General features: G+C 40.8%; 2 protein-coding genes across 3 annotated transcripts in view; both read right to left on the reverse strand.

The window, feature by feature from the left end:
* lclat1 (lysocardiolipin acyltransferase 1) overlaps positions 1-27,916 on the reverse strand; it is a 290,110-nt gene that overhangs the window by 3,531 nt on the left and 258,663 nt on the right. Inside the window, exons 1-5 of one of the 2 annotated variants that reach the window (XM_079369197.1) lie at positions 8,143-8,284; positions 3,123-3,290; positions 2,494-2,692; positions 1,642-1,788; positions 209-325 (exon numbers count right to left, since the gene is read on the reverse strand). In XM_079369197.1, coding sequence (XP_079225323.1) covers positions 209-325; positions 1,642-1,788; positions 2,494-2,692; positions 3,123-3,290 — 631 coding nt within the window. In that variant the 5' untranslated portion in view covers positions 8,143-8,284. Of the gene's footprint in view, positions 1-208; positions 326-1,641; positions 1,789-2,493; positions 2,693-3,122; positions 3,291-8,142; positions 8,285-27,916 lie in introns of those variants that run through there. The other variant, XM_079369198.1, reaches the window with a different exon arrangement.
* On the reverse strand, positions 16,726-27,877 carry lbh (LBH regulator of WNT signaling pathway). Its single transcript, XM_079369204.1, has 3 exons — positions 27,446-27,877; positions 22,191-22,293; positions 16,726-18,700 (listed from the first exon to the last, which is right to left on the reverse strand). The coding sequence occupies exons 1-3, from the start codon at positions 27,472-27,474 to the stop codon at positions 18,485-18,487; spliced, it is 348 nt and encodes a 115-aa protein (XP_079225330.1). The 5' UTR covers positions 27,475-27,877; the 3' UTR covers positions 16,726-18,484.

A 27,916-nucleotide genomic window follows, 5' to 3' on the forward strand; every position in this document is an offset into this window, starting at 1 on the left:
GCGTCAGCGGATTAACTACAATCATCATGACAGTCTGTTATTTTCCGCTTGGTTTGAAGATTTCCATCACTGTGTTGCCTCACAGCACACTCAGCTGCTTTCCCACCACCACCTAACACCAACGTCTTCGCTACAAGTGGATAGTGGATGGAAGTCACAATCGGTGTCATCATGACCTCAGAAACAGCCGGTGTGGCTAGCAGCTGACCTTTTCGTAGTCTGTCCACGATGAAGGTGAATCCGGTGGTGCGGGGATGCAGCACATACTCAAATTTCGGCAGATTGTTCTTCGCTGCAAACGCATCGCTCTTTGTCCTTGTGTTTTCTGCAGGAGACAATTCATTGCAACATGAAATCCAAAATACTTGTGCAACAGTTGTAATCGGGGCAGAAACTTAGTTACTTGTTTTATCATTGTGCTCCTACTTTTCTTTTTCCTCTCAGCTCAACAATAACGGGAGGGCTGGTTTGGACATGTAGGAGAACACAGAGGCTGTACAACAGAGCTTTGAAAGGTTGATGTGTACTTTGTAATAGATGACGAGCATTACGTTACGTTCGTTTATATCACTTTCTTCAACACGGTCCAAAACAACGTGAACCAAAAGGCGCAGACTCAAACGGTTACACTTGTGAACAAGAGTGAACCGAACTGAGACAAGTTTCCAAAGTCACAAGAAACAAACAATTAACCTGAAGTTGAAATAAAAACAGAACTAATGATATTCGATATATTATGTAGTTCAGAGTCTTTTTAATGGCTCTTGGACTTTTTTTTAAACAGCTTTCTCCATTATAAATTTAGGTTTTTTTTTTTCTAAATGTGTGCGATACTCAGTGCAGATAAGGTTTCAATATAAAAAAACCCTGCAGGATCTTTATCAGAACTGATAAGAAAATAGAGTATTAAATGTGAAAGCTGCAGTAAATCTGTTCATGACTAAAGATGACTCTTACTTAGAGCAGGATCATGAAAACTCTGTCCATGCATCAAGACGCTGCTTCAGGCTCACTGGTAGGACAAAGGGAATATTTGCAGACCTGAGAGACTCTGAGAGAGACTTCAGTGCACCCAGGTTACGAGCCTGTAGGATGGGGTCTGTGCGTTTGCATCTAGATTAAGTATTACGCGTGTAAAGACGGAACATACTGTCCGCTTCCCCTCGTTTCTTGGGTCAAATTAATCCGAGAGGTCTAAGTGGCTTAAACACAGACGCGTGTGTGCAGATTAAAACACATGCACAGGCGCGAACAAAACAAACGTTTGAAGCCCTAAATCTACAAGCTGATGATGCAACTCTCGTTCCCCACCCACATGACATCATGGTTAGTAAAGAGCATTAAGCTTCACCTTATTACATTAGCCTGGACTTTGACTGGCTTAATTGAGATCTGCAGTAGCTTTAGACACTGGTGTTGCTGTGACTGGGAGATCAGAGCATTCCTACAGAAATGACTAAAAGGGGTGTAGTTCAGGGGATGTGATCACGTCTTATCATTTGGAAATTGCGCTTGCATAACAGTGTCGGTGCTAAGTGTGTGACAGGTGGAGGGTCGCGGTGGTCCGGTGGGGAAAAACAACCGAAGTGTCGCTAAAACTGTGCCATGAATGGACAGATTGTTGCACTGTTTATGTCTCACCTGTAAGGTCTGTGCCCTCTGGGAACAGGAGCAGCTGCAGGGGCTCTCTGATGTCACAGAAGTAGTCCAGCATGTTCTCCATGTGCTTCTTGTCCTGCTCCCAGCGACGCTGGATAAAGATGAAGGCGGCCACCTGCATCGCCCAGCCTGGAAAAGAGAAATGTTTTCCTTTGAAAATCGGAGAGAATCTTTTAAAGTGACCAGTTTCTAAAAGCAGACAAGGCATCTGTCATCAGTCCTTGTGTTTACCAATGCTCTGAAACACACAGCCTGAGGTGTGTCAAACCTCAGCCTTCTTGTAAGACTGCTTTGTTACGTTAAACTTTATTCAGCTTCTTAAAAACTTAAAGAGTAAAATGGATTGTTATCAAATCGGACCTGTATTCAATCCTTGAGTTCACCATGTCTGGTTTCTGTTTGAAAGGAGTGTTTTAGGATTAAACTGTATTCCTAACTCCTTACTATGAGCTGCAGTTCATGGCTCCATTTATTTTCTTACCATCCTACTGTGTCTTTAAGTCTGGACACCTCCCATGTGTCAATAACAGCCCCAGACAAACACCTCTCTTTTTCACTAAATGTTATCAAACGTACAAAGCATCTGATTTGGTTTCTTAACGTTCACATTTCTGCACCTTTTAAGTGCTCTTCCTTTGACTTATAATGTTCCTTTTACATATTCCCTTTTACCTGATGGCATTGTTCTTACCTCCTGCCGTGGAATGAAGCTGCATTGCAATAACTGTGTCTGAGGGAATACTCTGCACAGCATAAATGATAAGTCTGTGTGTGTGTGTGTGTGTGTGTGTGTGTGTGTCTGTGCTGAGGAAATTGCACCCACTGTTTACCCACCAAAACCAGGCACAGCCTTCAGGATGGCCTTGAGGCAGATCTTCTCCAGACGCAGGTAGCTGTACCTGAGCAGACAGCACCACAGAAACATCCAGTCCAGACGGGTACGGTGGTTCATGATGATCACGCTCCGCTCCCCGGGAATGAAGCCGTCGCCGGTTATCACCACCTTCACCCCGAACACCAGCTCCAGCAGGGACTGCAGGCGCGAGGGGGAACCAGGGCGGAGGGAGGGCGAAGGAGAAATGGAGGAAAGGGAAGGGTGGGAAGGGGCAGAGAGAGGGAGTGAAGCAGAGAGGTGGATGATATGGAGGGGAGAAAAGATGGATCATTTATAAAGAATGTAGAGGGAGAGAGGAGGGACTGGGAAGGAGAAAGATGGTCAAATAAATTAAATTAATAAATTAGTAATGCCATAAATTCATCTGATCTGTCAACATGATTTGCATAATTGCTCTCCAAGGCAATCTGATCAAATGATACTTGACAAAAATAAAATCGTATTAATCAGAGGGGCATAAATAAGGCCGAGATGACGCAGGTCGTCATGGCGACGTCAACACAGGTGCCTTAAGACCATCTGGCAGACACACAAGTAGGCTAAGTAGGGGCTAAGCTGATGTACACACCACAGGCAGGGTGAGCCAGGTTGCGACGATGCGGTCCGTGATCCAGCGGTACCAAGCGGGAGACAGCAGCATGAGGGGCAGAACCGGACCCAGCATGAAGACACTTCCAAAGAAACTGCCCAAGAACAGGGTCACCACAAAGTACAAGCCCCGCACCGACACCGCCATCTGTGGAAAGAGGAGCCCAGATTAGAGGTCCATTACTGAAATGGGATTGAGCAGTGGCAGGGTTGATCTGAAGCATTACGAAAAAAGGATGAAACATGATGACGTGGGAATTTATTTCTGTTTTGGAATTCCACTCTGGAAAAAGGGCTTAAGAGGAGTGACTCCGTAATATGAAACAAACGGGATTATCAGGCCGCCTCATCAATCACAAACACTGCTGTTCTCTTGTTCCTCTGACATATTTTCCCACAAACAGTGGAAACTCCAGGGTAGACATTCCTGCTGTGGAATGTAAATAGGGGAATCTTTCAGACTGTGGGTGACAAATTGTGGGTTGGTGGTCACTAAATCAGGAGGAGCTGTGGCTTCAAAGTGATTCACTGAGTGAGCGGGGACAAAAACATTTTGTGATGTTCTCTGAAAAAGGAAAAGTGATGCCACATAACCCTCATTAGCCAACTGAGGCTAATGAGGGTTACAAAGAACAATACGTGATATTATAAAACACTATGAAACAACATTGGTGTCACACTTTTTGGATACTATTTTGCAACACAGTCGTAGATGAACCGTCAATATCAGCGGGCGTGTGTCTCGCTATTATGGGCAAAACAGTAAATTACAACAAAGAAGGAAAATATTGGATAGCAATTTTTTTGGAACTTCCTTAAATTTTCAAAAACAAATATCCAACCCCACAAAAAAATACTCAATACAAGCTTGTCATTGTTTTAAAGGTTATTTCAGTGAATATAATGAAATCACATCATCTATTAAAATCTTGAGTGTTTTTCTCTTTTTACTGTGTACAGCCTAAGTTCAATGTCAGGGTACTTTGGTAAGTTACGCGAGATTGGTACAGTAGCATTTTTCATTATCTTGGTTGTCTTCTATCAGGTTGTCTTTTCATCTGTTGGGTTTTCTGTCCACTGCTGGACAGTACGTTCAAATGTTCCTTCCGGGGACGATAACGGTCTGAACTGAACTGAAAGCTCTTTTTTTTCCCTCCTCATCACAACTAGTGCTTTTATGTATTGCATTCCTCTACATAGAAGATTCATGAAACTTTCTGAAAAATCAAAGAGCCACATGTTTTGTGTCGAGAACACCTACAGTAATGTGACACTGAGCGTAAAGCTTGCCCGACGCTGTATCCCACTCTGACGGATCATACGACGAAGCGTTTCTCTTTCTGAGGCATTACGAGTACACGGTTAGCACTAAAAGAGGTGCGAGCATTGCTAGATCGTTTGAATCCAGCTGACGTTGACGTAACATGTCTCAAATAAAATGTCACACATAGTCAGTTCCGACAGACAGAAATACTCTGGATGAAAATAAAAGGAAGAGGATTTAAGTCGACTGAATGCTGTTATGCCATGTTTGTTACAGTAGCTGAGACATAGCAGGAATAGCACATGTTCATTAGATCCCTGCAGGAAGAGGACTGAGCCTGTAATCCTTCAGAAATTCAAAACCAAGTAGCGGGACCTTCAATTGTCAATGACACATGTGACAGTTTAAAGGGTTTCATCTGGAGATGCCAAAGGGGATCCCTTGTCATTCAATGACATCAATGGTGACCACTTTGGCTTCCAGTGCTAATGGTATACTTGTGAGGCATGTCCCACTTGGATATCTGTATGCTGTAAAGACACACTGATGAGACTTTTTCCTCAGAGCTGTGTGTTGGAAGAGATTCTCCCTCTCCTTTTAGTCTGTTTGTTAAAGATATTTGACTTCATAAAAACATTGTGACCACCTGTAATTCCTACAATCAAACATGAGAACTAGTTGAAGAGCCACGAGTAGATAATAGTATGCAATCAGGAAAATTATCCAGAAAGTTAAGTGCAACTCTTCTGGTTGTGTTAAGGGCCTTTAAAAGGTCACATGTTGTGAAAAACACACCCTTCACCATGTTGTTCTAGCACTAACATGTGTCCCTAGTCCGTCTACAAACGCCCCAATTGTGAGAAAAGTCCATCTTCTCCGTCTTTTACCTGCTCCACTTCTTCAGAAAATGTGTGCTCAAACAGACCGTTTGGAGATTTCTCCTAATGACATCACAAAGAGCAGTAACCCCTCCCCCCAGGTGGGTGACACTCCCACAGTTAGGTGTTTGTTCTGCCCTCTGAGTCTGCCTTCTCATCGCAAACTACAGGACATGCAGAGGGAGAGCCGGAGCCACACAAGCCATTCAAGAGAGGGGCGTGGTCAGACACAGCTCATTTGCATTTAAAGCTACAGACACAGAAACAGCCCGTTCTAAGCAGGGCTGAAAAAGACGATTTATAGACATGATTAAAATACAGCATCAGAGAGGACTTTTGCCGAGAAACTTCGCAGAAATGTTTTGGGGAGCTCAGAGGTTGAAAAGAAGGTTAACTTGATGACCAAACATTCCTATTTAATTTTAACGCCATCAAAGTGTTTACTTATGTAAGATGCGTCTTAATATGGCATGTTCCAGACAATCTTCACTAAGAATAAAATTCACTCATATGAAGCTTCACACTAGAGGGAAGTAAATTACTTCCAAGTCCTCCGAGATGAAGGTTAAAGGGGAAATACAGAGAGTCTTAATTTAAGAAGGCCCTGGCCTTGATGACGCAGGGAGACAGAGCTGATGCTACAGGGAGCCTTCTCATCCAGAAGGGTTTTTTTTTTCATCTTGTATTTGATCTGCGGTTCACACCTTTCCACCTCAATTACTGTTATGATTGCACAAGCCCGAAGCTCACACCCATTCTCCAACCCTCCCATCATCTCTCCCTCATCGACGGCCTCTGCGGCACGATGACGCAGCACGTCTCACAGCAGCCACCGAAGCGGCTGAGGGTGCATTTAAAAAGATGCAAACGTGTTTGCGTGCATGATTATCCCAGCAATAAGGGTTTAAGGGTTACTGCTTTTAACAACGGAAAATGTGAAGCATGAGAGAGGTGAGACAACAGTCTTGCTCAGCACAACCGCCACAATTATGCCCCGTTCCCACAAACACAGAATACACACCCTTGGGTGGCTGCACGAACAATCTGAGTAGTCTGCGAGCAAACATTGAAAAGGTATGACACATCTGTAGTGAGAGACGTCAGAAGTGAATGGAATAATGTTTCAGCGTTAAAGAAACATGTTTTGTTCTGCTTTGCATGGGCACAACTCTGTAAGTATGTGGCTTACAGTGAAACACTTTGTTTCTATTCTTCAAAGCTAGCACTTCTGTCCATTCGTTTAAGTTGTAGTCCCTTATATTTGGGTTCATTAAACATTTATGTAATCACCATAGAAATGAACCAGAGAGCACTTCATCAAACACAACCGTCACACATTACACAGCATACGCTTCTTACTCCACTTCTAAAGTTTCTGGCAGACATTTAACATTCCTTACTTTAAGCCAAGACCAGATATCCCAACAGAGCAAAACAGAGGTAAGAGGTCAAGCATGTCTAGGCTGAACAAGGAGTGTGTGAGTGAGTGAGTGAGTGAGTGAGTGTGAGTGAGTGTGAGTGTGAGAGAGAGAAGAAGAAAAGTGGATAATGCTGCAAAATGATGATTGCAAATAGACTTTTAAGTGAAGGGCTGCTTCACAAACTGAGGGACATCTCGAGAGAACCATCATCATCCTCCTGAACTGTTCTGTACAATTTGCTGTGAAAACAGAAACAGTCCTTTTGCAGTACTTCAAAATGTCTGATATTTTAAAAGAGCCTAAAGCCATCTCCAAAAACACTACATTTGCAAATTTCAAAAATGTTTTCACTCCTCTTTTATTCTTTTAAACTCTGTAGCTCTTTGAGATTCTCGAATGTAAAGTGCTCTTCAAATACAATGCATTATTATTATTATTATTATTATTATTATTAAATGCCAAAACAAGATGGCTCTTCGACATACAAGTATGAAACAATACAGCAGTGTTGGGAGCAAATAACGACTATAACTGTATGCATGTTTGGGGTCCTTTTCAACTGAACTACTGGAGGTCACTTTGAGCAGGAAATGCAGAAAGCAGTTAAACCTGTCTTGTTGATGATGAAAAAAACCTTTTCTGAAGGATCTCGCCTTGGCTGCTTCTTTTAGTGTTTCACATGAGTCCAGCAGGCAGCTATGAGGGCTGATTTGTTGTACATTCTTTCATTAATGGTATAGCAAATAAATCTTTGTGCATCATATCTAGTGGGTTGTTTTTTTTTTTACATCTCAGCACCAGAATAATCTTCAGTGTGCTTTGTTTTTTTCCGAAAATGAAAAGCAGCAAAGCGTCAACCAACAAAGACTAGAGATTGAATATGGAAGAGACTGTATTTAATTAAACTTAATTTGTACTTTTTTTTATCTACTTGTACATAAAGCTCATGTTTGAGTATTTAGTTTGAAGCAAGGTGCATGTTTGTGTCTGCTTCACGGTCCTCTCCAGTCTACCATGTCAGTTTGTCAGATAAGTATTGCCACACCTCGTTTATGCAACGTAATCAAGATGAATAAACAGCCAAACACATTTCCCATCAACCCAAGGTGGAGCAAGAAATGTAACCACAAATACATCGGCTTGGGCAATGCTTGATTTTTAAATTTCTTGTTCTTAGTTCTTGTTGACATGGTGCTTGCTTCCAGTGGAAATAATTATCACCATCTTCTTTATGCAAATAAAATGACACCCCTGGAGGTATCTTGAAACAAAATTGAAATGATGGAGTGTCAAAATAAATTACTAAAATCCTGATGGGATTATAGTTACGATTGCACACTTCTTCAGCCTATCTGTACACGTGTAAACTGAGGGCAGGTATAACAACAAAATATATTTAAGTTTATTACAATATAAGAAAAACTGTCATAACGTCACCTGCAGTTAATCCCGTTTAATCCAGACTAATGTGCCAATCACAAACGACGTGCATGCTAACATTACACAGCATCTTCACAGCCGACTTCATCCTGCTCATTTACACGAGTTTTTCTAAAGACAAACAACTAACATGGGTGTAAAACAAACACTCGGATCGATATATATATACCCACCTTTCGTTTTTTTTCTCCTCCCACGAATAAAAGCTTGTTTTAGGCGCGCTAGTTGTGTTAGCTCCACTGAGTCCAAACACTCGGTTGCGACATAGCAACGTTTGCTAACGTTAGCAAAGATTACACGGAAATGCGCTTTTAGTCCTGTACAGATAACACGGATGAAAACTCCTCCGGGAACTGATTTGTTTTACACAAAGGCAGAAGCCGAGTCTGTCACCAATTATGGAGAACTTCGCCCCCTTTTTTGTCTTGTCTTTTCTCTACAAACTAAACAGTGCAGTATAAGTGTAGCCACCGCCTTACCGTTTTGCTAACTCGACCTCTCAACTCCTCACCCCTCACCTGTCGTTACACTCTCACACCGACAGGGGGCGCTGTTTGTGCAAGCAACGCACATGGAAGATGTTGACATCAACCCACAAGCTTTCCATGTTCAACCCATGCATGAGTCCTCACATTGAGTGCTATGTAGATTGTATGTGTGTTGTTTGTGCCTTTAGTTAATGTTTTTCTTGTGTTTAAAGCAGTACCAGCTCTCATAAGTGTTGTAGGGTGTGTTAGGGACATTAACAAAATGTTGGAAAGACTACTCAATTCTAATGTGGTGTAAATCTTGAAATATATTCAAAACACTAATAACACATTCAGCAAAAACTTAATTAGTGTATATGTGTAAGTCCTGTATTAAAAAAAGGCTCTGATACTGATATAAATTAAGCTTTAAGAAAAAGGTGAAGGTGAATATATTTAGATAGGTCAAAATACACCATATTTTAAAACTGTTCATGCAACACAATATTTTCAATGATTATAATAATTTCTCCAATAAAGTTGTACCTAAGTATAATATATCTGCTGCCTTCAACCTCAGTGTATAATAAACAGAAACACAAAGTAAAGTTCATATGTAAAGATGTATAGCAACATTTCCATCCAATTAAGAAGTTGTCTATTCATTTATTAAAACAGATTTCCTCTAATAATTAGCAAAGATGAAAAAAAATTACAACAACAGCCTACAACACTGCACTGACACAAAGTAAATCATTCACGACCTTCAGTTAAAGTTTTAAGAGTAAATGTTTTTGCAGGCCTAATATTGTTTTAACAGACCACCTAATAACCTACTTTCTTTTTGGGACTCTAACCTTTGCTGTGACATGAATATCTTTAACTTCTTTTAACGTTAAAGACATATTAATGATTTTTTTAAATCAGTAACATGAGCCAGGGATATTGTGTGTCAGTTTCTTAACTCCTTTGTGCTCAGTGGTCCTCTTCAGAGCTTGTAAGGTTTTGCTCATGTTGCAATGCTTTTCCTCATGACCTCCAGGTACAGTAAATCATGCATAAGAAAGTTTTCATTCAACTCACAAGCAATATCTCATGATGTACTTGCTGACTGATTCCCCTGAACATAACCTATTATAGTAAATCCTAGCATGTGTCATTTGTTTTTTTCACCCTCAGATATGAGCCATTCTTCTGTTACAGAGTTACCTCAGCATTCAGTGATGTGTACAAGATTGGTCAATGTGTCTGAGCGTATGTGAGCATACACACGTTCTCTCCTTTGTGCGTGTGTGTGTATGTAGGCCGCTGCATGTGTGTTGGTGGATAAATAGTGTCAGACGGACAGACAGACTGGGTAAAAGAGAGAATGCACTTAGTCAAACTCAAGACTTTTCCATGACCTGCTCCCTATGGCATGCACTCTATCTGAGAGACTGAGTGAACACTATAGTTCTGTCAGTATAAACTCCTCAAGGGTCAGCGCATCACTTCAGAGAGCGAACGGAAAAACTTTGCTTTGAAACAAGCTCTCCCTCTTTTTTTTGTCGTGCCAGCTCACCTTCAAACAAGAAGCACATCCATTTGATTAATGGTGCTTGTCAGAGATAATTTAGCGAAAGCAATATGATCGGGTACTCCTAATCATATTCCCTTCGAGAAAACAAAATATCTAAGCCCTCTGGTAAGAATCACAGACATTTTAATGCGTGAAAAACATAAAACATGTGCACTCTTGTTATGTTTACTTTTCAAATCCACATGGGAGGTAAGCCAGGAGATATGCAACTTTTTTTAAAGGATCAAATTAACAGATAAATGTAAAGAATAACAACCATGACATGCCTTTTCACTTACATAACGTAATGCTGGAGAAACAGAGTGACTTTCTTTGGGCATTGTACACTGTGTTTCAGTTTATTTTCAATGGGATTTATTGATAGCACTTAAACAAGGCTTTATTGAAAAAGAAACTCAAGTATGTTGGTTTTAAAACATTCTTGCCTCTTAGGGACCTCTTGTGCTCTTTTGGCAGTTCAAAGAGGGGACATCATGGATGATTTAACTCAAGTCTTCTTCTCTTTCAGTTCCCTTCCTCCACCCACTGACAACATGTCTCATCCTCACACCTGTAACAGTGCTTTACACATTACTGGATTTTCAGTTTTGCTGGTTTATTTCTGTGTTTTCATCTCCTTCTATGTCCTGCTCCTATCCCTGTGTCTCTTTCCTCTTTTTTTCCATCCTGGTCTCTAGGCAATAAGGATTAAGAGTGGCGGGGCTGTAAGCAGTCTATTTATATCAACAACAGCCTTTGGAAGAGCAATAGGCTGTGGCTTAGCACATTATCACACAAAAATACAGTGTAATGCAGATTTACTGTAGCAGACTTATTTTGAGTTGAAAGTTTGGGGGTAGTTACATCACCTTGTAAAAGACAAAGGCATTAAAAAAAACTTTTCCAATTGTGCTTAAACTCATTTGTGCAAATAAATGCTGTGGTTTTGAGTCCAGCAGGTGTACTTGGTCTTTAAATCCTTGTCTGTTGACTTGCAGACACAGTGGATTTAGCAGTATTAAACATGCTTGATTCTAATTAAAAGTGTAGGTGCAGAGAACTTGTTTGGTATGGTAATAACCTCTTTGTCATCTTGGTTGGTGTATGTCATGGCGCTGTAGTCTTTTGAACATCAGATAATTTAAAGGAAGAACCTGCTTGCCATACCTGAGCCAAGGTGGAGGTTAAAATGGATCAAGCTGTTTCTGTGATGGCACCTTGGCTCATGAACAGTCTGTATTCAAGATGGATTCATGCTGACTCTCTGTAATAGAACACTGAGTAAGGTTTTTTACCTGCTTTTTGTGAAATTTCTCGAGATATGGTTTGTTAAGTGGTGGTATACACATAAAGACTGATTGATTGAGATTGATATTTTAACTCTCCTGTTCTATTTTTTTTAAAAACTTAATTTGTATTTGGCTCTTTTAACAAAAGGGCATAAGGATTTTTTATTGTCATCGTACTAGTCTACAACAAAATCCAGGATGGTATTCTCAATCTCAGCAGCATTTGCAAAAAAAAAACCCAAGGAGAGAAAAGGCATAATCACTTTTTGCTTCTCGAAAAGTGTTCTAAAAATAAGATATTATTATTACTATAATAATAAGTAGACTGCTAGAATAATCTTGGCATTGCTACCCTAAGTCTGATTGATTGTTTATTTTATATTTGTTGTCTGTACATTTCCTTATGTTTCTGTGTATATTTCTCTAAATCTATCCGGTATAGCAGCAGGAAGCTGTTGCACACCATCTGATTCTGCTATAGGGATGTAGGACGTTTTTCCTTGCCAAAGTGATTACTCGTGGCAGATTAATGTTCAGTCTCTCTTGATAATGTTCCAGATACTTCTGTTTAGACTTTCTCTTTATGTAAATAGGTAATCAAAATGTATTGTGTTTGGCGCATTTAAATAAAAGTTGATTTTTTTTTTTCCAGCTTCTCTTGTTTGGGTGTTTGTTGTTGAGAATATTCAAGGTCAGTGTTCAAGGTTTCTTTATTTGTCTCCCTGGGGTGAAATTTGTCTCAGATACTGGGAAAATTGCTGCACAGACAATAAATGAAACACATAAAAACAGTAAACACAAATGTGCAAAACATTTGCTTATCCCTGCTACAAATTACCCAAGCGTCTGCACACTACACGACTCAAACACACTCCAATCACAAACACATCTACTCTGTGCACATGTACAATGTGTATGCAGCTTTCTTTGCCATATCAGCCCTTAGATAAGAGATTTAAGAAAAAATAAAGGATATGTGATCTTTGCCATTGTAAATGTAGAGTCAATTTAAAAGCACATATTGTAGATTTTATGAGGGGAATTTGAAACTACAAGAACCAAGTATTATTTTCCTATGGTTTTGGGCTACCAAATCTTGTTACTTATCAATTCTTATCTAAATTGTCTGCCAGTCTCTACCTTGTGTTTTATCTGTTGTCACAGTGCAGGTGTTCTTAATGCACTACCTAACATCCTTCCTTTTTTCCTTGCCTGATCACTTCACCTATTAATCCTCACTACTTGTTGTGTGCCTCTATGCCTATCTTCCTCCAGCTCTTCTCGTGTTGACAGAGCCAGATATGTGTCTACGCATGGTGGGCCGTCTCCAGACAGGTTATAAATAACCAGAAAAGTTTTTTTTGCTTCATGTCCTGAGAGCTCTGCTTTCTTCTCACACTTGAGGAACCATGGGAAAAGAATCTTTCCCTTACGCACACGATACTGGTAATAACAAGACACGGTTATACATAAAACTTCAGAGCACATGCACTCGTTTGCAAGCTTTGCACAAACACAGAGACACAGTTATGCATGCACACGCAGAAGAAACCTGGGTGGCTTATACAGTAAGGTTGCAGCACTAAAATAGCAAGGTTATAAGAACAGGGGCCAGTGTTTATAATGAAATGTTAACTTACATTACATAACCGGCGCTGTGGGAATGCAGAGTATATTTCTACTGTCATGTAAGTATGGGAAACTTGCTGAAACAACAGAAAGGGATGAAAGTCTGGGAGAGCAAAAAACAGAAAGAAAAAGAAAACAACAGCAGTTAAATGAAGAGAGCGAGTGGAAAAAGAGCTCGTCGCATAAGCATTTTTTATCTCCTCCTGACAGAGTTATTGAGGAGAGAAGGTTTATGGGTACATGGAGGGGTTGGTGTGACTTAATGTGTATAGGAGTGACAGTGAAACAGCGTTAATGTGGACTATAGTTGGGAGTAGGGGAGAATTCAGGGGTTGGCAGGTCAGACTCTGCTGACACACTGGGATCAGTGATGGGATTGTTTCCACTGGAAAGAATTCCAAGAATGAGTTAGAAGAGCTATCAGTGACTACACTCCTAGGGCTCTGACAACAGTTTTAATACACAGCCGGCACACACACGCTCCCACTCACATTTAAAGATACCGAGTCTCACGCCAACAATGGTGTGCGAGACACACTCCGTTCTCCCTTCGCCAGTATGTGCACTGTGAGAGTCACTAAGCACTCATCTCACCGGCTGGAAAATCAATGCAGTCACTTCTGAACTCCAGCAGAGTGGTAAAGAAACTAAACAGTGTAGAGAACTCACATAAGAGACAAGGTGTTTAAAATATGCAGGTATGTTCAAATTAAAACTTGAAGACCGAAAGGAAATCTACAAATAAAACCCATCAAACTTGATTTGAAGTAATGTAATTTTAGTAAACAAGTAATATGTTTAGGAGTAACTTATCTAACAACAGAATTTGCTGAGTTCCTTCTCATGTCTGTTAGCACCTCTCCTAGCATTCCTATGTGACTTAGCTAAGTCTGAAACCTTCTGTAGTTCCTTAGCTAGCATAGTTGGGCTTTAAAAAAATATTTTCAGCAAACAAACAATATACATAATGTTGATTTTTGAGCTTTAGATATGATGGTGGTCAGATTTTCTTATTATTGGGAGAGCATCAGGCTCCTGTAGCTGTTTTCGATCTGTAAACTAAGCCAAGCTAAATTAAAACTTACCTAAGAGCTATGTTTTGGGTGAGAAATAAAGATAAATAATAGTCTAATCTATTTTTTTAACAAGAATAGGACAACTCATATATTCAAAAATAAAATAATATAAATACTGGAAACGCTGTCTCTTAGCAACATATACTTAATAACCCAAGTACAAAATATTCGTGTTTTAATAGCCTATTGTTTAAACCTGTTTGGTTCAGAGAATCTTGTGACGCAGCCTTTTCTGAGCCCATCTAGTGATTGAAACAACGAGGTGGACTAAAAAAATGTTTCTAATTTGGACAGGTCTTCATGTAAGGCCCCATCAAGGTTTCCGGGCCTTTTAAGGGAGCTCTTACTTGGTGATGTAACTAAAACATTCCTGCAGTTAAACTTTGAACTGCCAAGATTATGGAAAAATTGTTTTCATGAACTCCTGTTCACATTTTGTTCAGCTCTCCTTTCCATTCAGGTTTGAAAGGGCAAAGGAAGCCTGATGTTTTTTAAAAAGAACTCTACAGGAAAGACAGACAATTACAAGTTCAAGTATACAGTTCAGTCTTTGTCTTACTAAAATATCAACCAAACCCAGTACAAGCCACTTCATGCCTCTCCTGTTGGCTCATTGGGAACAAGTAATCACACATCCTCTATTGGGTCATTGCTCTTCTTTATGTGTAATTGCAGTCTTTACTCAGCTGTGCCCTTTTGAACACTAACCTGCTTCTGTGACATTTAGTCCATGTTGTCCTCTCTTCTTTTGTCATCCAATTACGGCCTCCTGTAAGCCTGTCTGTAACAAGGCTTTACACGAGGTCAGTGTGATGAAGAGATCATAGCATGACTGTGCCCTCAATGCATGACAAGCATTTCTACAACAAATTGGTCACAGAAGCAAAGTCTGGCATGCTGGTTAATTTTCTTTCCCTACAATTCCTGCACATTTCACTAAAACGATTCCAGGATGCTTTTTTTTGTGAAGTCAAATCATTTGAATTCATTCTAAAGGGGAAGGAGAAAACATTCAATACATATCATTCAATATTAATCTCTCAGAAATATACAAATCCAAAACCAGCAGTGACAATAAGAGGAGTTCACATATTAATCCATCAGCTATACACATCAGAACATTGTATGAAAATAGTTCTGGGGGCTTGAACTGTGCTATTTTGTTGTAATGTACAAAGCAGTTTTAGCCCCCCCAGTGTAACGGTGATGTGTAGGTGTCAAGGACAACTGAAATTATAGCCGCATTTAATTAAATCAAATTAAAGAGATGTTTCCTGCGACAGTCAGTGCCCGAAGATAAAAGTTGTTGAAAAGTCATAATGCTATGAACCGTTGCTTCAGGGCTTTCCATTCATATATATAAGGCCCAAAACCTCAGGACCTTTCTTTATTAAAGCTGAAGTATATTGCTCTCTCACCATTACTTTCTTCAGACATATTTGAAAGTCAACGCAAAGTTCAGAGGTCTCCGTCTGACGTCACATAACTGCGTAGCTGGATGTGAGTTCAGCGAGTCTCTCTGAGGAGAACTGCGTCTGTCCTTTCCTAACTTCTTGTGATTTCTTCTTTCCGTGATCTCATGACATTTTCCACTGAGATCAAGGAGCAGACAATAAGAAAGGAATAAAGGACATTCCTGTTCTTGCCTTTACAGAAGTGGCCACCGGATACACTCTGCTGCTGACTGCCATTATCAAAAAAGGGGGGGGGGGGGTATTAATAGCTTTCTGCTTCTTGTTTTTTTCAGGAAAAAGGAAGTGAGACAGAATGTCAGTGCATTGTTTCCCTTCTAGGAAGTGACCCAAAGACCCTGAGAGAACCACCTTCGAAAATCCATCAGGCCTGAAGGACTTACAGCAGCACCCCTGAAGGACTATTCCCGGTACTGGGCAATCAAACTTGACCTGCGGGGTTGTTAATACAGTACAGAGCTGCAAATCACCTGAGAAGTTTCCATTGTAACTGTGATCACAAAGCTTTCCGTTTATTCCTGTAAATCCCCCAGTCCCCCATTAGAGCATTTCCACTCAACCACATTTTATTAGTCCTGTATCATTGTGGTAAGTCTTTATGGGGAGAGCGTGAGGAGCTGCTTCCACAGGCTTTTATACTCTCCACTATCCTTATTTTCTGGGATCATAGAGAAAAAAAAAGCCCGAAAAAGTTTTGCAGGTCAACCCCATGTTCTCCATAATGCCAGAAAGCTCCAGTCTAATTTTAAACTAGATTAGAAATTGCGGTATCTAAATGTGCACAAGTTGAAGACAGGATGTAGCATGTGGCTTATTCTCACATCTACATGTTTTTTGATACAAGCAATTGCATTCGTAGAGAGAGACTGTATGCAAGATGCAGAGCAGGAAGTACAACTTTTTTTTCTTCTAACCACTGCAGGTGAAGCCAGTGGGTGAAAGGGGTGGGGGGTTTCACATGAGGGAAAGTTAAAGTAAACAGAAGTCGAGTCTCTTCGTAACAATACTTGGAGCGCCCCAGTAAAAGATGTGCAGTAAACACTGCAGTAACTCTTCAAAGTCAATTATTTTCACAGCAGAGTCACAAAGTTGGATAGCAAATTCAAATGTTTATTTACAGCCTCTGTTATTGTCACAGAGAAAAGTGGTCTAAATACAAAAAACAAAGAAAAACAAAAACAGAAAGATGGCGGCTAATCTCCCTGAGCTTTACAAAAACAATGTGGGACCTGTAGGTGACAGACAGGAGAAAGAGAGAGAGATGTTTTGTACACAGCCCTAATGCCACTCAAATGAGAAGTTAACACAACAGACATAATATCTCAGTCATGCTTGAACAGGATTTCATATTGCGTCTTTTTTCACTAAATGACTTACAAGAACTGTTCCACAAACAACCTGTTGATATTTAAAGAGTGAACAAAGTAACAAACTTTTGAGACTTCAATACAGACAAATTAAATGACAGACATCACAACCAGAGAGCAAAGAAGATTTCTCAAAAACAACTTTTGGCGAATACAGGACTAACTGTGTTTTGAGAATGTGTTTAAGATATTGTCTTATGCATCTGAACTCTGTCATACGGTGCGATTTCTTTGTGACCTGAACTCCACTGCATCAAAATATATGGCAGTTTAAAAAGAAGAGAAGAAGAAGAAAGAACAGGAAGACTAAAGACAGTTAACTTTTCGGTTCAGGTGTGTACAGCTCAAAAGGGATTCTCACTCTTTGTCTTTCTGAAAAGGAAACCAAACCCAGAGTACAAACATGAGCAGCGCACCACAAGGCTTCAGGGTTTGGCTCGTTGGGAACATGTATTTACACATCCTTGATTGGGTCTGTACATCGTTTTATAAACTGCTTTGTCAAATATTAGACTTTTCAGGCCTTCAATACCTCACTATTCTGAACAATTACCTACTCTGTTTATGTGATTGTTGACACATTTCTCTTTGTCATCAGTGTCTGTTTCGTCAAAAGGCTTACAGGGGATCACCCCAATGAGGGGATTATGACAGATTGACCTCTGACTGCAAGTATTTGTACAATGACATTTTTTTACATTAACAAAGAGGGACATGCTGGTTTGTTTTATCTTGCTTTCTTCTCACCTTTATAAAATTATTTCCCCGTTCCCGTCATTTTTTTTTTCTTTTTAAATGAATCTCTGACGTTAAGACCACAGAAAATATTTTCGACAAATCTTGTCGAGGGAAACCAAAAGTCCCAAGAACATTTTTATACAAACACCCACTTCTCACACCACTAAACATTCACTTCTCAGAAACACAGCAGTGGCAATCACAATAACCAACATATCAATCCAGAAACTGAACACAGGTACAGACTGTGTACTGAAGACGATTATTCCCACGGACACCACAATAGTTCAGTATGAGAGTCTCTGGGGTCATGACGCCAGCCATTTTTGGAGTTAGATCGAGAGCAGTCACAGCCCTCTTTACAGTGTGAGAGCTTGTCCATGGAGCTCAGAGCTGCCACTGTCCAACAGGACATCTTCCAGGCGGAGACACACTTCGTGACAGGCATGGGAGGAAGGATGTGTAGATTATGAGAGTGCATGTCTGTTCTTTTCAAGCCTGTTTTGGTGCGTTTGCAGACTGGGAGGATACTTCATCATGTGAGAGTGTGTTATTGTGTATTGCTTCTCTTGTGGGTGTGATGCTTTGGTGTCAAGGGCAACGAGATGGTATCACGAGACACTGAGCGCGTGTCTGCCGTCTGAATCTGTCAGGAGTGCTGGAGGAGCAGTGGAACCAGTGTGAAGAAGAGAGTCCAGCAGAAAGAAACAAGAGAAAGAGAAACAATGCTACAACACAGCCTTTTAATGCTGTGAATTCTGTGTCGGCTGTCCGTTTGGGATGCTGCCATTATTCTGCTCGTCTTCCTCATCTTCCTCTTCTTCACTGACCAGAAACTCCTCTGGAGGCCAGCGCAGCTCCCCGCTCTCCACCTCTCCCTCCGTCGGCTCCACCACAATAGAGGGCAGGCGATCTTTGAGTTTACAGCAGCGGTCAAAGTCTGAGGGGTCGGGGAATATCTGGAGAGAAAGGACAAGGACGGAGACAAATGTTTACCTCAGGACTGATGCTACATCTGTGTGAAGGTCCTATTTACAGAGAATGGACGTTACTCTTGATGTTGTGTTCATGAGCTTTGAGTCATAATGTGAAAACAAACTAAACCTTACAAAGAGGACGGTTTGATATTCTTATTCTCAGAGTATTTCACAAAATATTGATTGCTTTTCCCCAGATTAAAGATTTAGTTCATAGTGATTTAGTCCACCAGATTTTCAGCCGCAGTTAAGCATTCACTAAGACCACTCAAATATGACCGACTCTTACCTGGAATTGAAGTTAATGCTACAAACTACTTTTTGTACCAATTTAGGCAATTTCATATGGACAGTTACAACTTACAGTCGGACAACCTGGTGTATTTAAAAACAAAACAACAAAAAAAAACACAAAGGCTAATTCTTTGAATGCAAAAACTGAAATAAAAAGATCAGTGTCAAATCAGCATATTAATAAGTTGCCATAATTATTGGCAAAACAATCTCATCTCTGAAAGTTGTTTCCCAACATTTTATTACTTTTTGAGTTGTTAACTGAATTTTCCTGAACACAATTGTTAATAGACCCCAAACCTCACCCATGGGAAATTCTTTTTCTGAAGTGTATATTGTATCAGGGAGAGTGAGCATATCCATCATCAGTGCTTAGTGTAGGCTCGGCACTGTTTGAGTATTTTAGAAGTGTTGCAGGCACTTCTACAGGCTAAACACTCTGAAGGAAGAGAGGCAGAGTCTAAACATCTGTGATACGAAATGTTCCCTAAATTCCTGGTGGCATACCTTCCCTCACCTAGCCCGTATTTCTTTCAACAACCATTCTAGCTTTCCACATAGGGGCTAACTCAAATAAATGATTGCACAAGCAGAAGTTACATCAGTGGCTCTGTTTTAGTCAATCAGGCATGTCCAGTGAGACTTACGGTCAATTCTGCATCATGTTTAATCTAAATGCTTTGGGAGGCATTTTGCCAAGCAGCTCGTAGCTGCTTACCAACTCATCCAGTACTGCACCACCCAGTACTCGGAAGATTATACAAGAGCATAATCGTAACATTTCAAATCAACAGCAAGCTAAAAACACAAAAAGGTGAAAGGTTTCAAAAAAAATTGTGTATATATAAATTTAGAGTTGAATACTTGGTATTCCCGTGGAGATGGAAAAATGTTTCGGAAAGACGATGAAATCAGCAGTTATATACAAATCCAGGCTGATGATACAAATGCAGTGCAGCACTCGCTTATGTTTGGATCTAAAGTGAGAGGCATGAGGGACTTTCTGACAGGAGAGATTACAAGCATTCCCCATCCTGGCAAGATTTGACATCAACATCAGACTCTCTCTGTTCTCAGGAACCGGAGAAACGGCCCAAGGGGGGAAAAAAAAAGCCTGCCACTTCTGGTCCAAGAACAGCATTTTTGCTGTTGTTTGGATAAAGTGGAAGAATATTTTTAGACCTGCATATTTCACTCTAAGACACTGAAAGAAAGGGAAAAGGGGGGGGGGGGGGGCAATGTCACTGTCTGGGCAAAGAGCCGAGTGGAAAAAAAGAATTAGTTGAAGCAGAAGAGAGACTAAGAGGAGAAGAGAGGAAGAGATAGACGGGATCCAGCTGTGTCTGAGTCTCTGAATTCCAATGGAGATGGATGAGAAGGGAGGAAAAACACAAAAAGCTATAAATATGCCTTGTGAATGTGAGAATTTGTCAGGTTATGAATGCATGTATGCTTCTATCAGCAGCTTTTACATCCTCCAAAAACAGCTGCTTATAAAGCCACGCCAAGAGGTGCGATTGGATGTGCGAGAGCTCGTCTGTGTACAAGTACAAAGCCTGTGTGTATCTGCATTTCCGGGCCCGTATCGCCAATCCTCAGTGTGCGTCAGAGGGAAGTAAGGCAGGGAATGACCTTGCCTTTGGACCCCTTGCTAACACATGTCATAACTTGTTTCACATCCAGTGACAGAAAGCGACGACACATCATCAGCCAGGCACAATGCCAGCTATTTTAGGATCTTCTGGGGGGTGTGCAGGGTGAATACTATACGCCTGAATCATGGCTTAAGGATGATAAATCAGTACATTAGTAACCATTTGATCATCCATTTACACTGAGGACATATTCATCCCAAATACTTTTTATAGGTGCAGCTGGAACTCAATGGTCACACAATGTGTGTCAAAGCCCCAAACATACATAATGGAGGAAGTGGAGGCAGCATCACTGCTTCATAGAGGGGAGTGATGGAGACCTTGAGGATGAGGAAGTACAGAGTGGGCACAGAAATAGTGAAGAAGCATCCTTTTTTTTTTTTTTTTTTTTTAACACCACCCCTCCCTCCATCCGCTCATCTCATCCTCTCAGACAGACTTACAGCTGGGCTATGAACTGAGGGGGGGGGAGGAAGTCAAACCCCTTCCTCTGGGTCAGCCTCAGCTTTGCAATAACACTCCATTGTGTTACGTTTAAGAAAGCATGAAATGGATCCCATACGAAAGTAAGAAATTCAAACAAAGAAAAGTCTTTTGAAATGGCCCTGTGAGATTTGAGCGCCTCAGCAGGTGGAGTATTAAGTTAACCATGACCTTATTGTAACTCTGTTCCACCAGCTAAGATGCAGCTCGACTGACCATAGGACCTACTTCCTGTCCTAACCGGAGTGGGTAGATACAAACATTTTACCGTAACTGCTCAAACTGATTCAAGTATCTAAACATCCTGCCAGTTATTTCTATCAGCCTATTGACACATGCAGCATCAAAAAAGCAGCAGTTGTCTGCTTTAGTAGTCGTGTTTCCAGGATGGTCCTGTTTAGCTGACAGTAAGACAAAGCTGCATCCTGTCAAAACCACCTGATGGCTGCTCCTCTTGTCACTCTGAATCTTCAGGGTTTATTATTATTTAAATAGGTTGTCATCGTTACAGTAAATTGCACACATTTCTCAGACTAACTTTACTGTTGCACGTTTTAAGTTATGTCTAACCATGACCTCTTTCCAATATATTTGAATGTTTAATAATTGTGTTTAAGTTTACTGTTACATTTGAACAAGTCAGTGTTAAAATGTGTAGGTCAGTGTTCCAACCTCAGTACTGGTCCTGAGTCAAAACATCCTTGGTAAAAACACAATATAGCCTGGAACCGGTTTTGAATATTAAAAACAAAACGCCAAAAGAACGTTTATTTCTTTTTGAATAAACAAAAAAATGTAAATCCTCTTTTGCATTTACAATGACATCTTTTAATTCCCAAACTACAAAACCTGACAGTGGCTCTTCCTTCCTGTTCATGCCGAGGTCAAGCAAAGTCACTATTATAAATGGACTTATTTGAAGTGACCATGTCTGTAAGAATGTACGGATGTACAGGGAAATGGGACGATTGTGGTGTTTTACGGGCAGTGTGTGATTGTGCGTGTGTGTGTGATTGTGTGTGTGGATGCTTGTGTCTTACCTGGAAGGACAGTCTGTCCTTGCTAGGGCTCAGCCTCATGTCCTCCATGGGGGTGCTATTGATCATCACCTCAGTCATATCTCGTCCGGGCACAAACACTGGGCTGCGAGGTTAAAAGAACAAAAAGTTACTTTGTTAGATTCTGTGATAACAAATTGAGATCCCTCTTCTGTATTAAAAACAATCTGATATTCTGTGTGCATTAGTGGGACAAGGATATGCTGACATCAACATGACACCTGCAGTGTATACTGCACACAAGCTGAGTGACAGCACTATTAGAAATGTGTTTTCCCTGTAAAGACACTAAGGGGCAGCCATGTTAAAACAGTTTCAAACTAAATTGCACTATCAAAGCATAACAGTCTCAGGATGCTGATAGCCTAGCGGATAGATTCCGTCCCATGTACGGAGGCTGTAGTCCTCCAATCAGGCGGCCTGGGTTCAAGAGCGACCCGCAGCTTTTTTCTCACACGTCATTCCCCACTTTTTCCTCTCTTTACAATTTCCTACTCTATCCACTTCTCCCATTTGATAAATGCAAAATGCCCAAACCTTGTAATAAAAGGTTAAAAGTCTCTGTTCGATCTATGGAAAATGTGTCGGTGTAAGTTTATTCTCTGCACATCTTGACCACAGTACCACTAAGCATCTAGTCAGTGCTCTGCCGTGCAGAGGTAATGCACTGCAGATCTGCACAGCTGATGCTGCTGCTTGCATAAGGTGGCCATAAAAACAGGCTGATGTGCTCCTGCAGTAGAGACTACAGAACACAGTCATTGTGAGAGTCGACTGAAGGCGGTCTGTGGTATTTGACTCTAGAGGAACTTGATGCTCTGGGTTCCGCTAAAGCTTGGCCAAACTTTCCAATTTTTGATGTAAGCAACACAATGCTGATTATTCATGATAAGCGTGTTGTTCACTATCCAGCAGTGTCATAGTTAGGATGAAATAAAGAATACTTAAGCATCGCCCAGGACTGACATTTACCAAGTCCTGAGACGAGAGGCTGAGCAGCCTTCTCACGCTCTCTATTTAAAGCCCGCTGCCTTGTGGTCAGTCGCTGCAGGCTTGTGGTCAATGCTATACAGAAGAAAGAAAACAGAACATACTTGCTCATATCCTCACATTATCCCATTCATGGATGGTTTTTTTTATTTATTCATTCAAGAGATGTGTGGGCTACACTTGACCTACTTTGCATCCGAAACAAAAAAACATTTATTTTGGGATACAGCAGAATGGTGGAAATTATACCCTGGTTGTGATTGAAACATGGTTTTGAAATAAGGAGTGATTATGTAAATGTATTCCAAAGAATAAATTCAACCATTCACCGCAGTCTTATTCATCCATCAAAACCCCCTGGCTTCAAAGTCCATTAGATAACAAACTGGAAACTGAATCATCTCGGCGTTTGATACGCTTCACAAACAGATGTCCCTACAAAAAATAAACCTACAATACCTCCATCTGCAATTACAACATGACACCTGCAGTGGAATTTCTAAGTAAAGCGCAGCTGAATATTTCTGTCTCTCTTTATGACTCATCATACTGAAAATACCCTCGGTGGTGTGTTCTCTACGTCTCTGTTTTAGTGGCGCATGAATTACCATGAAACTCAAGGATTTTAGTGATTTCTCTCTGACAAACTCTCCCACTGCATAATAAGGTCTCTACATCCAACAATGAAAAAGGTCACATTTGTACTTCAGTTAAAATATCTAAGCTAAAAATAAGAAAAACAAAAACAAATCAATTCTTCTTATCTTAGGGCTGGGATTATTGGGTATCTCATGATTCAATGTCAATTCTTGGGGTCACAATCCGATTGAGAATCTATTTTCCATTCAAAACAATTCTGGATTTAAAGTCTATTTTTGAATGAGTACATCGTTCAGGATCTACTCCATCTGTGACACTGGCCAAATGTCTTGCTGCTCCATTTGGCTACTGATTCTTATGAGTTAAAGAGCTACCCTTAGCAGGGAGTGACAGATTAGCCAGTCACTTGCTCTACAGTAAAACGATTTAGTTATGAATCTATTTAAAAATCATAGAAGGTGAGAATCTCCATTTTTACATAAATCGATTATTTCCCCAACCTCTAGCTTAAATTCTACTACAGCCTGCTTTGGTTGGGGGGGGGCTAATGTGATCATGCACTTTACATTGGTGTTGTTTGACTGAGCGGCCAACACTATTGTAATTGCTACACTGCATTTAACATTACTTGATCAATAAATTCTATTAAAAAATAAATCAAGAAATAAAATAAAAATCAAGAAAATGACCCAAAACAGTGGAGAGAAGACCATCACAGCAAAGATTACTAGAAAATAAAGTCTGTTGTATTTTTTTAGGCATCTACATTTTTATCTACAGCTTTGTGTTACACTGTCAGTCATGTTGCTATTGGGTGTATATATATTTTTGATAGTTGATTTGTTTTGAAACACACTACCCATCTCAGGTTTTATTAAGCCCTGATGAAAAATAAATGCTAATCCATCGTGAAGAGTAGAAAACCCAGCAGCACCAGTCACCAGCCCTAAACTATCTGCTTCCTCCAGGAAGACAGTCGCATCACTGCAGGGTGTAGGGCACAACTAATCATGAGATTACTCATACTGGTTTAACCACCATAACCTTTACTGAACCATTCAAGCAACACGGCATACCTGGTTGAAACAATACCCGGATATCCAAAAATAAAGGAGCCATGAAGGATATGCTAGGATTAACATGGAAAAAATAATGTCATCTGGGGCTGCTCTTGAACTTATTTCATCCTTGAGTGGGGGGGGAGCAGAGAGTTTGAGGCAGGCATGCAAAAAAAAAAAAAAAGCAGCAGGAGAGAGGAAGGAGGGATGAACGATGACAATGAAGACCTGAGCAGAGGAGAAGGAAGACAAGAAGAGAAAGAGGGGAAAGAAAGCTAAACACTCGGCCCCTGCCAGTCATATTTCTGTGCGGGGATCGTATAAACATCCTGCTCGGCTAAGAATAACAGAACATCTGCCTAATAAAACATAAAGGGGCACAATGAGGAGGAAGTGGGGGTGCAGGAGAAACACGCTGACCTGGGAGGACACAAACACAAGCAGACCACAGTCAGATCTATTGCTACTTCCAAGTGTCAGGCAGGAGGACAGAGTGTCCCTCTCGTAAAGGGGACGTCTTTATTAGCGTTAAGTGTTCTATAAGTAAGCAACCTGAGCGCGTGTTACATAAGATGATCATGGACCACAGCTAGTTCAGTCAATGCTGATGAGCATGTTGTCATGTCATCAACCGGAGACATGATTTAAGATGACTGGCCTTCTTTAATGAATGCTTGATGCTGCTGTGGCAGATGGCTCGTCACCTCGTCACCTCCTGACTCAGTGCAGATAATGCACACCTGGTCGTGCCAACTTCCTAATGCCATGTCCAATGAGGGCAGCACAGGTACAAGACCAGGTCAGTCTTAAAGCACAAGTCCAGACTGCACATGGGAGGGATTATAGACTTAAAACCATTTGTTGATAAATCCATCTGCAACATTTTCGAAGTCATTTCTAGGACAGTTTGTGGGGAAGAAAAAAAAGTGGTCAGAAGTAAGCTTCTGAATAGTGTGCGATTCTATTGCCCTTGTTACAATAGTTGGAAATATTCCTCAGACGAACAATTTGGACACATGATCTTCGACTTTAAATAAGTAATAGGGAATATTCACCACACAAATCAATAATGAAACGATCGGTCTTGTTGCAATCCGACTAAAGTGGAGTTATGCAATATTTCTAAAAGCTAAAATTGCATAAGACATGACCAAGAGTTAATCACTAAAGTCCTTTTCCAGGACATTCTTGGGATTCTCCCACCACCACCGCTTACTATACCATGTATGAGAATGAACAATGTTACACATGTCTTTAAAAGGTTTAACCCTGTGGATTACAGCCACTGGAGGTGCAGACAGTTTGGCTTTGTAAAACATCTACCTACCTCATTATACTGTGAGCACACTTCCTTAGAATGACACCAAGTTCATCCACCTGTTTCAGGCTGTAAAAAAAAAAAAAAAAGACCAAGGCTGTGCCGCCTCCTTGTATGTCTGCACTGTAAATGGCCCTCAAGTGCAACAATCTCATTGCACAAGAGGGGTATTTGAATCTTGCATTATCAACATTGTTTCCCCTTCTGCTGCCACCCCACAGTTCTTACTACCAGCATCGTAAATCTCAGCCTGTATGGTAACGGACAAAGATTTCCATCAATCAAACAGCACTGCAGCAACAGTATATGTGGGTAGTGCAGGGATTGAACAACGCCACACCACTCTAAGGTTTTGCACAAGAATAGGAAGTCATAGAATGGACATTTAAAAGAGTTTTAGCAAGTCTGGCAGCACACAAATCCAAAAGAAAGTTTACTTGAACTTTTCTGGTCTTACATTTGAAATGAGTAATTAAAGAAGGAATGGAAAGCCCCGTTGCAGAAGTATAGGCAAGAAGGCAGCGTATGGTTACAGTAAAGAGATCGACTCTTAACTTCCTGGTAGAGCTCGTCAGAAGCCTGCTGAGGTTTGAACAGAGCTGCAAAACAGTGCATCCTCTCTACAAACAGGAAAACACAAGAGAGATAACAGACGTACTTAGACAAACAAAGATGCACCGAGATGCATTCCACACACACGTTTCGAGAAGTTAATAAGAGTTAGGGCTGGAGAAACAGATATAAGTAACAGATAGGAGCACAGTGCATCTTTCCATCTCCAATTGCACTGCACCTGCAGCACTAAGGGATGAGAGCAGTGTCGTATTCCAACTAAATGCCTGAGGATACAGACAAGTGAACTTGTATGTCCTCTATAGTTAGAAAAGAAAGAGTTATCAACATGCAAATACGGAAAATACGGATTGGCTGACAATCACTTTGGCTCTAACATGAGTTTTCACGGAGAGCTACAGAATCTTCTGTCACTTTCTTTCCCATCTTTGTGATATGACATTTCGGGTCTCAGGGGCAACACCCCACAAAAGAAAATATCAAAGGAAACAAAAGTGGGTGAAGGAACAAAGGGGACATCACCTAGCAAAAAGAAACTACAACTCATATTTGATTGTTTCTTAACTTAGGTGTAAAGTTACCAACTAAAGTGTTTGCTATGATATTATTGGTCTATGTGACATTAGTGCCTATGGAGTTAAGAACAAATAAAAACAAACTTGCTGCAGGTGAAAAGTCGAAAAGATGCGAGTACTTACCAGTATATCTGCGGGGAGAATACAGACATGAATTCACACCTGCTGTCAATGCTGCTGATTAGAAAGGTTTAAACAGCCACGTGCCTCTCTCTACTTTGACCGTCTCTGTTGTCCCCTTAAAGGCAGCTCGAGCCGCTCGCGCGAACCAAAAGGTGTCTCCGGCTGAAACTCTATCAGAAAAGCCCAAGGACGAAAGCACAGCTTTTCAAATTGGTGCGTCTGATCAGCACAACCGTTGTTTTCAGTTTTTATGTAAGAGGCGTGTGCTTGTTCAAGCACAGACACACCTCCTTCCCCGCATCAACCCAAAATCTTCAATGGCAGCTCATTATCGGCAGGAGCCAATCAACGCGCAGATGACTCAGGCGGCTCCGCCCTTCAGCTCTGATGACGACAGCAGCGACTGCAAACGCTCATTGGGAATGGACAAGGAGATACTGCATGATGCCGCTGATTTGTAGTCTCCAAGGC

This window comes from Symphodus melops (assembly GCF_947650265.1).
Source record: "Symphodus melops genome assembly, chromosome: 19".
Classification (NCBI taxonomy): domain Eukaryota; kingdom Metazoa; phylum Chordata; class Actinopteri; order Labriformes; family Labridae; genus Symphodus; species Symphodus melops.

Excerpts from the sequence above, each read along its gene's own strand:
- lbh (XM_079369204.1), bottom strand. The coding sequence starts at position 27,474 with ATGTCTGTATTCTCCCCGCAGATATACTG. Across the intron at positions 22,294-27,445 it reads TTCTCCCCGCAGATATACTG|CCCAGTGTTTGTGCCCGGAC; the intron begins GTAAGTACTCGC and ends TTAACCTCGCAG. Across the intron at positions 18,701-22,190 it reads AGGACAGACTGTCCTTCCAG|ATATTCCCCGACCCCTCAGA; the intron begins GTAAGACACAAG and ends CTTTCTCTCCAG.